This window comes from Taurulus bubalis, assembly GCF_910589615.1.
Source record: "Taurulus bubalis genome assembly, chromosome: 7".
Taxonomy (NCBI): Eukaryota; Metazoa; Chordata; class Actinopteri; order Perciformes; family Cottidae; genus Taurulus; species Taurulus bubalis.
Genome location: NC_136595.1, coordinates 12785092 through 12801003, shown reverse-complemented (window position 1 = coordinate 12801003; position 15912 = coordinate 12785092). Strand labels below are relative to the sequence as shown.

Sequence of the window (15912 nt, the reverse complement as noted above, 5' to 3'; positions counted from 1 at the left end):
AGCTTCTCTATTATTTGTATGTGTTCCGGAAAGAAATAAGTATAACCATGTACTTTAATGAATACCCAGAGATTTTTTTAAAGTAGATGAAAAAAACAAAGAGCTTTATAATGCCTAAAGTTAATGTTTTTTGCCTACACTGCCCTCTTGCTTACAGTATGTTCAGACTGAGAAATAGACCTTTAAAGAGGAAAACTGTTTTCACCCCTCCAAAGAATGCATTAGCTGGTATTCTCCCACAACATAAAATGAAGTTAATGGCATACAAGTACAAGACAAACAAAGACAAATAAAATCAGCTTTGAGAAAATAGTTTTATTATTCTGAGAATGTAACATGTTTGGACAGCGTGGATTGAAAATAAGGAAGACAAATCCCACAATACTGGTGTTACACAACAGCAGTGGGGTGTGGTCCCATAACCCAACACTTTTACTCCACACCCTTACATTCAACAACACAGGCTGGCATACCCCAACATGAAACCACAGTGTAAATCAGATGCCATGAGAGAGACTCCTCCACCTACAGACTCGTCCCATCCACACTAATCCACTCATCCACATCTTATCCTTTTGTTATTTAGGCAAAAATATTGTATCTTTTATTTGTATCTTTGGTCTGCCCATCTCACAGGTCTTCAATCTGTACAACATACAACACCCACTATTTTGAGACCAGTAGGAAAACATAAACGCTGACATAAGGCAGTATAAACCTCGTAAAAGTGTTTCTTTATTATTGCAAATCTTTACCAATCACGCAAAAATGCCTTTATACATAGATACATTCAATCAGGAAAAAAAGGCCTTTACATATGGTATGATTCATGCTTCTGAATCATAACATTTACCTATTATTACAGCTTTACTCAGCACTATCTTAAAGTTGAACAAACACTGCGAAACATTACTATTTGTTAACAATAATCGGTGACATTTCGATGATTAAAATCTCTAAGCAAGCAATATATATATATATATATATATATATATATATTTATAAAAGATATGTAACAGCATTGAAGGCATTCTGTGTATTGGTCTTCATCCCAGACACAGTGTGTTGTAGGGCAACTGTGGGCTTTTAAAATCTTGTGCAAGTCCAGCACCTTCCGAATTGATTGTCCTGCATGTTATCACTTGCAGATTGCATAATATTCTTCAGCATTTCAGTACAAAAGTAAAGAATAGCTGTTTATACAGTGCACATTGTTTGTTATTGATGGATATGTCATAGAAACACTGAGCTGATAAAGCCACACAATTTAAAAACTGGTAATTGTAACAGCAGATGTGTAGGCATTATATACAGCATATTACACAAGACTCAGGCCTGCACAACCTTTTAGAAAGAATTTGACACAAATAATGACTGTCCGATGTTGATGTGAACACCTTACATATTAGGTAATTTCACTCCAAATCGATATGGAGTAGAATCATAGAAGCAACAACGTGATAATGTAAATGAAAGTGTAAATAATGAAATCTGACATACTACCTAATCTCTTGAGTTTGGTATCACACGTATAATGTGCAAGTAAGACACTAAATATTTAGGTTTTTAGTCAAATATTCTACTTTACCCTGTGTTGTAGTGATGAAACATTGATACTGGAGAGTTACAATGAAAGACAAACATTCCTTCTCAAAGTTCTTTAGTTTAGTTTTACCACAGCTTCCCAGGATAAGCTATTATTTAAATTGTATGTGTTAGAATTTGAACGATTGCAGATAAAAAGACAAAAGTGTTGTTTGATGCAGTGTGTTTGTGCAAAATTATGATTTCAATAAAATAATGTAGAAATCAACACAGTCAATAAAGCTCTAGAAATATTTGCAGACAACGTCCATTTGAAAAAAACGCCTTGCAATTGAACCACAAACATGTTTTAAGATTTTGATCAGTTCCCTAAAACGTCACAAATAAGGAAATTAAAAACTGAGGCCAGCAAACATCACCCCACTTCTTCTGGCTGCGTCTTGCTGTTTCCCTGCGGTCTTTTCAATCAGACGATTGTCAGGGTGCCCGAGTTTGGAAGGCATCTGACGGCTGTGTGTGCAGCTTGGTGCTGAGGAGGGAGTTGATATAAGGCCAAATCCGGTCAGTATCTGTACCGGAAAATGAGTGCAGGATTCCCTGTGACCTGAGCAAAGAAATAAGGAACAAATTAATAGGAAAACATGTTTAAACATTGAACGACAGAATGTGACATTGCCAGACTGTTTCACATGAACTATAGTACATTACCCACAATGCAATTAAACTGCCAACAGCTGGGTCAGAGATTCAGGTGTGCTATCTTAGTAGCAGCTAATGTGGCATCGAACCTCTAGACGAGGAGCAGCCTACAGGGGTCTGGTAAGGATCATGCATTTCAAACTCAGCATGCCGAGATTCGTTTCATTTTCAAACTTCATCAGACTTACAGACATCAGACGTTGTGCAGCACCTTTTGGATATATAAAAAGGCTTTATACAATTTGTTTCCACATATGCAGCAGTACTCCCCAAGACCTGTAAACAAACTATGATGTGTAAAATTGGTAGAGTTCCATTTTTAGTAAGGCTATTGAATTTATAGTTAAATCAATATAAACAAATGTAACTCAAACATCCATCAAACACATCCATGACAAGGGAGTGTTCTGCTGTACATAGTTTCATTTTATGAGTTATAAAATAAAAAAGCTAAGGCTTGAGAGTTTACAGACTAATGAAAGCACTGAATGAAACTAAGAAATGCATATGATCCCTTCCATCAATTCCTTGTTTCGTTATAGTTTGATTTTCTAAGTGCAACATTGCCCGTGACTGCACTACTTTTCAGCTGAAAAATTTGAGGAAATATTAGAAAATGAAAGACCACATATCTGCTGGATTATCTATCTCAATAAAGTTTCACTCTGATTTTCATAGGTTCAAAGCAAAAACTGACGCTACTGGCTGCTTGTAGAAAACATATTAAGTGAAGACTGTCCCATGAAAGAAGTATTTACTGACTTGTACAGATTTACGACGGGCTTGGCCACATCTTTGTAGTGTCTCAGTCTGGACATCAGGGCTTCTGGTTTGTCATCATCATGCTGAATCAGTGGCTCCCCAGTGATGTCATCCTTACCCTGACACAACACAAGGTAACACATGCAACAATGCAAAAAAGGCAAACACAAGAAATCCAGTGAAATCTCATAGCAGTATAACTTTTATACAATACAAATCACACTGCATGTACACACATATGTACAGCCATTACTGTATCAGTATCTTTTGGAGCGCATACATTAGAAAGATATCAATAACACAACAAGCCGCCAGCGGGGCACGCACAGAGACTGGCATGCAAGCGCAGCCGGAACGGCAATATACAGATGACAACGCAGAGAGCGAAAAAGAGCAACTTCATTCTCTGCTCAGGTAGACATTGCTACACTATATCACTAAATAGTAGTAGCTATAGTAGTTGTTTGCTGCTATATTGATGCTCTGAATTTCAAATTTAGGAAGGTACTATGATGTAGGTGATCTTCTTTTTAAATGTCTCTTATGTGGCATAACATTTCCTCCATTTCTTTTTCTTTTTATTTTCGGTTTAATGAAGAAAATAATGCTGTAAAGAAAATTTATTATGTGACTAATTTACTGTAGCGACGCCATCTAAACAGCCACAAAAACTCTGGAATAGCCTTTCATGGAAGAGGCGAGCAATATTGGCGTCCTCTTTCAAAACTCTACTTAAGACTGAATTTCATTTTTACTATTATTTATTCAATTTTTCCATGTATTTTAATTAATTTAAAAATCCCCTGAACACTGAGTAATACAAATTCTTAAAATTACAATCACTTCTTCACCTTAATTAAAAAATATGGATTCCAACAAAGAAGCTTTTTTTATTTCTAATGTTAAACTACTGGGCACAAGACCTATTAGACATGTAAATGTATATATTTATCATGTATGTTTTCCATGCTCTTGTAAGTATGTTGTTTTTTTCAGTTCCCATGTCTGTGTAGCAACTTGTAAACTTGTTTTTGGCTACTACAGGTTTAACTTAAGAAACATAACGATACAAAATGGTCGTTAAATTCAGTTTAACAGGGACCTTTTGAAGTGAAATAAAAATACAGCAGGAGTGTTGTTATTGTTGTGCAAGATGGCGGGGGTAATCTGGTTTTAATAGCTTCTTTCGACAAGCCTCCACCCGGGTGAAGCCAGATATTAAATCCCTACCATATAGAAAATCAATAAAGTGATATAAAAAAATCTAAAATAAATAAATAAAAGAATCTGTGCTGAATATTTTAGGCACTAACTCTACTGTCATTTTAAGACTTTTCCGACCTGCGCTCGTGGTGGGTTGAAGCCCATGTTGTAGACTCGACCGCTGGGTGGGTGGATCCAGCGGTCGCTCAGTCTCTCCTTGAGAGTCTCGTAGGGGATGTTGAGGCTGATGACCAGGTCCAGCTGGCACAAATCGTTCATGGCTTGGGCCTGCGACAGAGTGCGAGGGAAACCTAGAAAGAGAGCAGAGAGAGATGGAGGAATGCGAGAGGCATTGTATGGAATAGTTTAGCATGACATTTATTTTTCAGTTACCTACATGCTAATCAATGACATAAAGAAGACATACTATGCATGAATACAAAGCCATTTCACAGTTTCATACAGATATCAGTCGGTGATAGCAAGTAAACATGCACTCAAGCTGTTTCCAGATTTTCTTTGAGATAATCTGTAAAGGTGACATGATAATATCATGTATATGTGAATGAACTTACTAGAAGAAAACAAAACTATGATGAACCACCAGCAGTAATAACAAGACAAGTCTACAGTCCCACTAGCAACTCTGTGAGGCCGGTCTGAGGCACAGTGGTGCTTTGAGTTAAATGCTAGCATGCATATTTTCAGCTACAGCAGTTGTGTTTACTATGGTCACCATCTTATTTAACTTGTTAGCACGCTTACATGTATTAAGTAGCCCCAAACACAAAGTACAGCTGAGGCTGATGGGGAAAGTTATTATTTTTTTAAGTATTGGTAAAGGTTAAGGTATTTGGTCATAAACCAAAGTATTGGACAGATTGAACATTTGTCCTAATAATGATGATGATGCTGGAGGAAAAGTCAGATGGTCCCCAATGTTGTTACAATTCAACTTAAGAGGTACATGAATGTCTGCAGCATATCTCATGACAATTCATCCAATAGTTGCCGTGACATTTTTCTCCAAACCCAGAGGTGCAAGAGGTCATCATCACCAAGGTCTGGGAACAAAAGTCTGTACAAAATGCAGCAGAAATGATCCTCTAGGGATGGTGTGGTCGGCCTTTTTTAAATTCCATGGCAATCTATCTATTAGGTGAGTCATTTCAAATCTCAACATCATGGTGGCTCTGGAGGAAAGGTCAAAAGCATTCATCATCATGGGACCATGAATGTATATAAAAAATGTCATGGCAATCCATCCAATAGTGCTCGAAATATTTTCATTATTTTCATCCCTAGGTCCATATTGCTAGCATGGCTAAACCATAGTAGATGTACAGAAGCAGAACGAGAAAGATACTGTAGTCTCCTATCCACTTTTGTTATGAGAGACCTAGATTACATTTGAATTAATTGGATAATATTACTGTGATCTCTTTAGGGAAACTTTGCACCAGTGGGGTTGGCAGATATTCAATGCCTTCCTCGAGGATATCATAGCATGGTGGGCGTTGACATGGCAAGATTACTGTAATGTAGGTCCATTAGTTTTAAGGCCATTTTCTCTCTGTCTCGTTTTTGTTTTGGTATGAATGCATTTAGGATTGTCTTCAATTTATTGCTTCCTTGTGTGTGAGATCGGAAACTGGCAATCACTCAGTATGTTCCATTACTTGGTCACTTAAGAGCTGTTAAATCTCTCCCACCACCAGAGCATCATGCTGCCCATAAATGGGTGACAGGAAATCAGAGGTTACTACACGAGGGAAAGAGACGTGTGTGTGTGTGTGTGTGTGTGTGTGTGTGTGTGTGTGTGTGTGTGTGTGTGTGTTGTTTGCCCTTTCGCATTCCAAAACAGTATCTGTTTACTGATCCTGTTTCAAGGTTTAAGCACCAACTAGTCTGGTTCATCAATGTTTGGCATCTCTCTTAGCAATGTGGGTAATATTTAACTTGGAAAAGACTTAGCGGTGTGCTGAGTTTGTCATCTCAGGATATATCATGCTCGCTACTGGATACTATCGAAAGAAGGTTTTCTGTTTTTATAACATCTTACTGCAACACGCGTCCAAGGCCATTTACAATCAGCACTGTTAATTTTGTATATATGTGGTAAAAGTGTGAATTATCATGTATCACACACAGAAACTAACATGTTGATTGGAATAACGTCACTACATGTGTTAGCACTACATAGTGACTTGGTCTCCAACATAAGGAAAGACATATACACCTTTTTTTTTCACTGACTTCACTGAGATGTCTGAATGCTTCATTCAATCACAATTTTCTTCCTTTCCATCCCACTCCTCCTTAATCAGTTTATTATGGGCCTTCACTTTTTGTTTCAGCCCTCCTCCACCCCATTCATCCATATTCCAGGTTGAGCTCATCAGAAGTCCACTCCTCATCACATCCAGATCTTCAGCATTCTCTTCATCTCGTCTAGATGTCATAAGGGTGTCTCTTATTCTTCTTACAGCTTCACCACCACTAAAAGGATATGACGTCTATAAAGGTCTCAGAATGAAGTCCCTGTAAGTTGAATAACGGTTGAGAGCATGTACTGTACAGACCCGCTGGTACTATATTCAGTACCACCCAGTACTAATTACCCACAGATGTACAATAATGTAGAGAGTATTTTACACACACTGGCACACTGGATATGGCACTTTTGAGGGCTATGTTTCTGAGCATGCAGAGGTGTAGAAAATGCTTGCCTGGTGGCCTCAAACATGACTATCAGCCTGTGGATTTTGGGGGTGGCACCTGGAGTGGCCAATCAGATTGTAGGGTGGGCTGGCAGTTCCCATTACTGGCCATGATGCTGAACATATGACCTCACTACAAATGATCAAGGCAATGGATGTGATAACGTTTGTAGAATATAGTTCAGACCATGCTATCTGATTGTACAAAAACAACATTGTCCTACCATCCAGCAGCCAGCTGTGGCCAATCAGCTGTTCCAGTCTGGGCAGCATCAGTTTGGTCATCACATGGTCCGGCACCAGCATGCTTCTTTCCACGTAGGTCCTCACCAGCAAACCTGCCTCTGATATACATCAGACAGGTAAATATACAGAAGTCAATGGATGTCTGCTTCCTGCTTCCAAATGAAAAAAGACAGGAGAGGCAGGGCATGTCGAATTACACACACACACACACACACACACACACACACACACACACACACAGTAACCCATTTTAATGTAACTATTGGACAAGTGATAGTAAACAGTAAAACTCTAACTGCAAACTCTTGCATTTAACCTATAAGATCGTATGACTCCCTTAAAATTACACAAACCATAATGGGGTCTGCTGTGGATTCACTAAGCAAATACACATATAAAACTCACTGTTTTATAAATCCTGTAACTTGATTTAAAACAAAAAGGCGTAGTTGCCGGATTCAGCAAGGCACAACTTTACTGAAATGTTTCAGTAATGAACACATGTTTTTACTTAAGCGCTCTGCACCACACTGAACTCCAATTTAATTATCCGTAGGAGCATACATGGGCTTGGCACAACCTTAAATGAACTCCAGTTGGAGCGCTATAATGAGGAAGTAAAAAAAGATGCAATCAATGTTTTAAAGTGTAAGTTTGGGGAAACATGATATAACCCTTGATAGGGACACTTCTGCACTATTGGAATCAGATAAAGAAAAGTTACGTTTGCAGTCAAATGTCTCATCTTTTATGCCTTAGTTTGAAATGTGCAAGTTTACTGTCAAATTAACTTTTGGAAAACTGTGGATCATTGCATGCGCATATCACACCTTATTCTGCAATCGTCTTTTTATAACTACGATATAAAGAGATGGATATTCACATGCAGCATATAAACAGTTGTCTTTTCTGCAAACTGGTTCTTCCTGTCGACACCAGTATTTACGTTCGGGCTCCAGTTCAAGGGCAGATGTATCCTACCTGTATTTGCCGCTATGCTCTCTCGTAGGTAGTGGCCGCTGGAGAGATATTGCAGGCCAAAGCTTTGCGCAATCCTCTTGGATATTGTTCCTTTCCCTGATCCTGGCGGACCCATGATAGCAGCTCGGAATAACTTAGCCATGGCTCCCTCGAACACAGGCGGCAAATGTAAAACCTCGAGGATGGACAAATGTTATTGTTTGTTAACGTTTTCCTCTTTGTGCGCGAGACAAGGAAGTAAATGACCTCGGAATTAAAGCCCTAATTAAATGCGCGCATGAGCGACCCAAGTGGTCCAGAGCGCCAGGCTTCTAACTGTGTCTTGCCAATGAAAATGTCAATTTATATCTTGCTCTGTAGTTCTTAAGGCAGACCACTCTCTGCGCATACTGGGGCTATCCTACTCTGCGACTCGAATCAAGTCAATGCGCCGTTTCCTTTTTTCTTTCCGCTCTCTTAAGGACACACTACACCCGTCTACGTCTCTACAGACAGAGACTTTTCTCTGCAAATGAATGAGAGAGTCTCCACAACGCCCTATTTTTTTTTCTGCACACATCATCCAGAAAGAATGCGGATGACTGATTCGCACGAACTTTGCGGGGTAAACTGGTTACTGTAGTTCTTATACAAGGGAGGTACAACAACAACTGTCGTCAGTTACTTTAAGTCATAGTTTCCACAAATGGAGGGGAATTGTGACTCATTACGTTTTAGAAGCAAATGGATGTCACACGAAACTCATCCTTCCAGCTTTTTAATTATATCTATTTATCTAACAAAGTTGGGAGGCGTAGGAATTAGAAGAAGGCATGTTTGAGAATATATCATAGTAAAAAGAAAGAAAAAAAGGGATGTTTTACTTTATACTACAACATACATAGGCTACTAGTCGAATCAGTTCACTGCGCCATATCTGAAAGTTAGTAGAGTAATAAATGAGTGCTTTTAGATGTCCAACTCGTTCATTTTTGCTGTCAGTTTGGGAAGTCTGATCTGCTTATGGGAAATGAAATATTCACACCTAATTCATGTTAAAGCTTGTTACAAATGTTAATTTAGACAAGCCGCCATTTGCCACTAATTGATTACATGCCAGAAAGGGGCGTGTCAGCCAATGTATTGTCACCTTATACCATTAATATACTGATATTATCAATGGAAAATGAAGATATCAATTGTCCCAGTATTTTTTAGAGTTATTTAAAATATTAAGTTAAAATGTCTAGACTAAAATCTGCAACAAATAAATTACTAGATAATGACATGCATATTACTTAGTAACGTGTCTAGTCTTGGATTCCACCACTTGTTGTTGTCTTTGTCTGTATTGTTGTCTCATATCAGAGCTTGTATGAATTGTTATGGTGCGTGTGGTTGTTATTGTTCATGGTTTTGTACTGCTGGCTGACTGGCGCAGCAATGCACGAGGCGCTGTCAATCCGCGCAACGTTGGCGGACGGGCGGAATCTGGTGAAGTCTACTTGTTGCGAGCCACACGGCAGCAGCAGCGTCCCGGAGCTGTCAGAGTGCGCACAGCCTTCAGCCCGCAGTCAGTGGAGTACCCAGACTAATCCATCAGACAAACAACTCGGAAGATTAACCTTCTTCAGCCTCGGGAAAGTAGTTTTCGTCTGCACACCCGGAAGCCTGTTTTTAATTCCACGATCATTTTTGTCACATGGCTTTGGAAGAATTCAATAACAACAAAAAATGGCGACAATCACGTTGCTCCGTGTGGTCTTGCTGCGTCATTAAAAATATTCATGTAAACACGGGGAATCAAACGGGGAAATTGCAGGTAAGTGAGTCAGATATTTGTAATGCATTTCATGCGGACTAGTTGTAACTAAGAATACTTGATTATATTGTAATCTTACAGCATGGTGTTTGTTTTTGGCCAGAAAAGGGGTGTGTATGCAATGCTGGGCGTTAACGTTTGGCTGCACAATATTCACAGAACATTGCACTTATATTTCGCCTAGTCGCTTTTTTAAAGAGCATATTCGGCACAATCAAAGCAGGTACGCGTGTAATTATTATTATTATATAATGACACCAACAACGGCTTTGCTTTTATTTGGCCAACTTTATTTTCTGTGTAGAATAACAGCAACAAGCGTTTATTTTAGTTATCGATGTTGTGCGTATTCTCTATTATCGGAGCCATTTATCTGTATCAATGCCTGGCACCTTCACGGTTAGTTGGTTTAAGCCATACCAGTTATTTACTGAAAGGTTTATGTAATATGGACGCGCTTTCTTCACATGGTGTCTCGTTACAGTCATTGATGACAACGAATGGAGCATTCAGACATTACTATGTGTCTGCTGCCATGTTTAGTTATTTGCGCATGTGGCTTTGCTTTTCTGACATTTGGTATTTTTTTGGCAAGTGCCCCGAGCAGCGGGGCTAATGGAGTTGTTTTCATGAAGTGCGGAGGGCGGACTGTCGAGGTGGAGGAGCCGCTACGTCGAGGAGGAGGAGCCGCTGCGTCGAGGAGGAGGAGCCGCTACGTCGGACAGAGACGCCACCGGACTGCTGGAGACGCTGCTCGCGCCCAGGGAGGGGAGGGGAGCCCGCGAGGAAAATCATAACAAGTCTGACGTCACTCGGCCTTGTGGTTGGTATGAATAATATACAGTACTCTGTCTCTACCAAGTCCTAGCAGGAAAGCAGTTTAAAAAAAAGAAGAAATGTTTTATGAGATGAAACATTAATGAGCCTTCTGTGCACGAGCAGAATGGAAATAATGAAAAACGAAATACTTTCATATGGAAAGAGATATAAATAACTAATAACATGATAAAATACACAAGACTCCACAGCTAGATTCCTCCAATTTCCAAGAACTGCACAGTGTTTTAATCATATATTCACAGCCAGTAGATCGTACTGTTCAAATTCCATGTGGATTGTTTTCACTTTCAAGTTTGTTTCCCCCAAATATGACGGAATTTTTCAAAGGTTATATACATCAATCTATTTATATATAAACAATGATATATTCAAATAAAGGATTGTTATGTTATATGTGTATATTACTTTTTTATTATTATTAAAAAATATTTATAGAGAAACAAATACAATTCTGGAGATTCCACTTGCATATGTTTTGTATGAGATACCACAAAATATGCTTCAAAATGAAAAAGGCAGACTGTTGTATTTACACCTGTTGATCTGGACGGTGGATGATGAATGGAGCGAAGACCCAGCCTGCTAGATTTGTCAGGCTGCCCTGGTTCAGTTATCATAGTGCTGATGCTGTCCCCATCGAAGGTACAGTACTGTGATAACTGAAGGATGGCTGCCGACTTGACACGAGTGCAGTAAATCAAAGCATGTTCGCCAAGAAAAAGATGACGAAAGAGAAGGTGGACAAGTGTGAGTATGTGTACAACATGTATTATGGAGTAAATAAGCATTATCTTCACAATTTATATAACTTCTGCTTCACTATAAGAAATAAAGAGAACTTTCTTTTATTAAAATGTGTATGGTCTTTTATTCATCTTTACTTTTGAAGCTTCAGTGGATGTTAAATACAGAAGGTTACAGCCACAACACTATTTAGTGACTTAAGTATCCATCTGATCAGTTTTGAGATTATGTTGAACACTTTCTAACAGCTATTTCAATAGCATTGCCAGAAAAGTTAATTTAGCATTAAAACAATTGTGTATCATGCAAACGTTACAAAGAAAACAAATGTTCTGCATTTAGTGTGTCCTCTTTATTATCAGTGACTCTGATGCGTAGGAACCTTGCATTGCACCATAAGTCATAACACCTTATGAATATAAAGTTGAGAATTAAAGTTTTTTTTCAGATGAAACTATCAGGACATGTACTGTTCCTCAATGGGAGCACTGGTCTGCAGGCTGAAACGGAAGGCACTTCTAAATGGTTGTTCCACATTGTTGTCAATAGAGGGAGCCAAAGATCTATAAAGGATGTGCTTTGGGGTCTTAAAAACAAAGCGTACAGCTCTGCTCCACTGTTCCTGAAACATTAATAATGAATATGATAATGACAATATTTCAATAAAAAATAAAGTGCTTTTGTCACAATTCATGTTAGATATTGTGTAAATATGTGTCTGAATCCAGTTTTGATAGCAAAAAGAAGCTCTAATTTTTTTTTCTCCATTATGTGACAACGATTTTTTTCCCGATTAAGCAGAACAGTTGAACACGATCTGAGACACCAAAGTATGATTACAATCTATTACAGCTACATTGTTGCTTTAGAGAGCCATATACGTAATGTTCAATATGTAATATGTATACATCACAGTTCAAAACACACTTGTAGTGTGATGTCTGTCAACAGACTGAAAATAACTATTTTCAGAACCCTGTTTTGAATAATACGTGCACTGTTTGAGTCAAGTCTGACAAACCACAGGTCAATGCACCTGTCCTTAAAATGTTTTACCAAAACAGTGCATACTGTGGAAATCCCCAGTCATGATACATATTTTGTTTTTGTCTCACTCTAACCTCAATCTGCTCAACTCGACTTGATCCACATGTGTTTTTCTGACTCACCGTGTCGACTTTGTGGTAAATACTTTTTTCATACTTTTTTGATAATAAAACAGTGACATGAGGTTTACATTTATTGAAAGAACTATTTTCTAAATGTGATCAGGTATTCAAGCCCTTTAAATGTCATGATAATATACCCAACTACTGTACTCTTATCAAAACTCTACCTGCCACTGATGACAGTGAATTATAGTGAACTTCTGTCATACTTCCTTTTAAAGCAAGGAAATATGTGTTTACTGGGATGTGGCATGGGAAGTCCCTATCATGAACCGCCCACATTTTTGTCTTAAGGAAACCTTCACATCCTTGTTCTTTCATTGTTGGAAAGAAAGTAATTTTCTCTTTTCTCCACACAGATCCCTCGACCTGCTAGAACGATTATGTCATTTGGTGATGAAATGAACATCAACAGCATGAGAAGAACTGCGTTTGACACTGACCACATTGTGGACTGATTGAGAAAATACCAAATGCAACTTGAGAACATTTAACTTTAAGTCGCCCTGTTCAGCATTCATAAGCAACATTTGAACATTTGATAAAGGGTTCATCACAAAGCAGATAAGTGTGTTCTAATGTATTTATCAGCAACTATAACAAGAGGTCGGTGTATCTACAGATAATGAATGACACTAGTAAAACAGTTGAAATAAATGTCTGCCTTGGAGAAAGTAATAATTGCTGACAAATAATGTAATAAACAGATACAAATGTAATTATAGCTGCATAAAAATATATTATGGTGTGTTCCAAACCATTTGTCAAATGTTTGTATACTGCTCATAAATGCTAAATAGGGGGAGTTGGGGGAAACTCCTTTATTTGTTGACACACGGAGAGCCTGCTGACTAGTTCTAAGGAGAGAATCAGTCACGTATTTTCACACACTTACTTGACTTAATTTCCTCTTTGTTAAAATGACCACTTAAAAAGCAGAAACTGACATGACATGCAACAGAATATCATGATGCAAGACACACACCTTCAACACATTTAGGATATTGTCATACGCACTTGCTCTCACACAGTTTCCAGTAACCACATCCAAAAGGGCAGTTATGCAAATGTTTAAGAGATGGGGTCCATGCAGTGTTATTGCAAACGAAGGCAATAACTACATGTCCCAAAATTAAAAACACAATCTCAAACATGTTTTAGATAGCTAAAAAAAGAACTAGATGGACCAACCTGCATGTTTTTCACCTATGGCAAAGATGAATGATAACCCTCCATGCTACAGTGCAAAAGTTAGAAGGAGAATTTTCCTCAAATTTGGGAATGTGTGGCTTTCACTGGACAGGCAGGGTAGACAATCAGTGACTAAAGCTGCCCGACAAATGTAGTGGAGTTAAAAGTATAAAGGTACATAAAATGAAAATACTCAAGTACAAATAACTCAAGCTTGTACTTAAGCACCGCACTTAGGGGTGGCTGAGGCTAAGAAGAGCGGGTCGTCCCCTGGTCCTCCTGTCTGTGTATCTCCTTAGGGAACGTATTGATCCTGAAGACTGTTTCTTCTGTGTGTTCTCTCTCTCTCTCTCCCCCTCTCTCTCTCTCTCTCTCTCTCTCTCTCTCTCTCTCTCTCTCTCTCTCTCTCTCCCCATATACCATATACCTGACATTTAAGTAAATGTACTTAGTTACCTTCCACTATGTTCAATAGATAGATTTTTTTTATTACTGTTTTTACTGTTCATTTATATTACTTGTTTTTTTACTATGTGTCTCTTGTGTGCACTTTTAAACATCTGCTGCTGTAATTCTGCAAATTTCCCCACTGAAGGACTAATAAAGGAACATCTTATCTCTCTTATCTCTTATTAAACATTGAGATGTCATGTTAATTCTTAACATTGGATACAGAACACAAAAATAAAATATGAAAACCAAGAAGTTATTTAGTTATTTTTTCATGGTTCATCATATGGGACCACCTTTTTGTCTTTTTAAGGGGAGTGAGTCACCCCAACTTGAGTAATAAAAACACACAGTCTAGCTTGAGTACAGTAAAGGGTTAACGTCTCATCTTGAATGACGGGACAAACAGCCAATCAGCTGCCGAATTCTGCAGAAGGTCATTACGTCGTTTACGGGAAAGGGGTTGCTACTTGTCAGGAAGGGTTAGCGAGAACGGAGGAGGATTGCGTCTCTGACCAAACTACCAACCATCAACACATTCCGTGGAATTTACCTGATATTTCTCTCCCTTTGGATACTGGATATTTTTCTCGGGAAGTGTTGGAATCAAGTAGCCGACACAAACGACAGTGTAGCTTAAAATCAGTCTAGAGAGAAGCTACAACTTGGCCGAGGCGTCTAATGCACTGAACGAAACGGAAGTAACTTGCCAGCTGCCTGGCTAAGCTCGTGAGGTGAGTCCATGCCAGTTAACCGCGTACTGAACGTCCCCATGGAGTCTTCTGGTAGGTTCAACACACCCGCTTTATTTGCCGTCTTTCCCCGTTGTTGTCACGCGGGGAAAACCCCACTGTTGTTCGTTTTCTTCGTCCCTCTGAGGCAGCTAACGTTACGTGAACTGGCTAACAAGCTAACGTAACGTCACGTTCGTGCGCTGCTCGTCGACGAGACTCCATCCCATCGTTAACGGCGCTGTACGGGCAGATACATCAGATGATGGACAGTGTACAGTGTGGTTTAAAATGTAACATTAACTTTAATCTAATTAATCATGTTTAGTAACAGATTAAGAACTACATATTAGGACTGTCTTATAATATGATGCAATCCAATGCTAGGGCTTACTACAGTAAAAAAAAAAGATTACAAAGAAGTTTGACACTATTTCAAGACACGGCTATTCTATTATTGGATTGAAGTATATTGGATTAGGTAACTACACTTTAAACCAAAATGGCAGTTCTTCCAGCCGTCTATGTTCCTTTCTTGTGAGCAAGGAAAGTGAAACGTATTGTTTAGTTTTTTAATCACGGACCAGGAAACCACTGGGACCCTGCTCCATAACTGCAAAGATGGATTTCAATACAATGCTTCGGCCTAGGTTTTATTGTAAACTGATTTAACTCATTAAGATAACAGGGACAGGATAATCAAAAGTGTCACCTGTGTCCCACTCCTATAATTTGAGTTGTGACATTTGGTTGATTCATGATAATCAGAAAAATGTAACAACATTATTTTTATACTGGATTTAACTGGTTCCATCATCTCAAATGGGATT

General features: G+C 38.6%; 1 protein-coding gene across 1 annotated transcript; it reads right to left on the bottom strand.

Moving 5' to 3' along the window:
* Window positions 1-295: 295 nt before the first annotated feature.
* Window positions 296-8593, bottom strand: ak4 (adenylate kinase 4). The gene is made up of 5 exons (XM_079221213.1): window positions 8157-8593; window positions 7154-7273; window positions 4348-4520; window positions 3007-3125; window positions 296-2149 (listed from the first exon to the last, which is right to left on the bottom strand). Exons 1-5 carry the CDS (start codon window positions 8296-8298, stop codon window positions 2023-2025), a joined length of 681 nt encoding a protein of 226 aa, XP_079077339.1. The 5' UTR covers window positions 8299-8593; the 3' UTR covers window positions 296-2022.
* Between the last annotated feature and the right edge of the window lie 7319 nt (window positions 8594-15912).

Excerpts from the sequence above, each read along its gene's own strand:
- ak4 (XM_079221213.1), bottom strand. The coding sequence starts at position 8,298 with ATGGCTAAGTTATTCCGAGCTGCTATCATGGGTCCGCCAGGATCAGGG. Across the intron at positions 7,274-8,156 it reads GAGCATAGCGGCAAATACAG|AGGCAGGTTTGCTGGTGAGG; the intron begins GTAGGATACATC and ends GATGTATATCAG. Across the intron at positions 3,126-4,347 it reads TCAACCCACCACGAGCGCAG|GGTAAGGATGACATCACTGG; the intron begins GTCGGAAAAGTC and ends GTGTTGTGTCAG.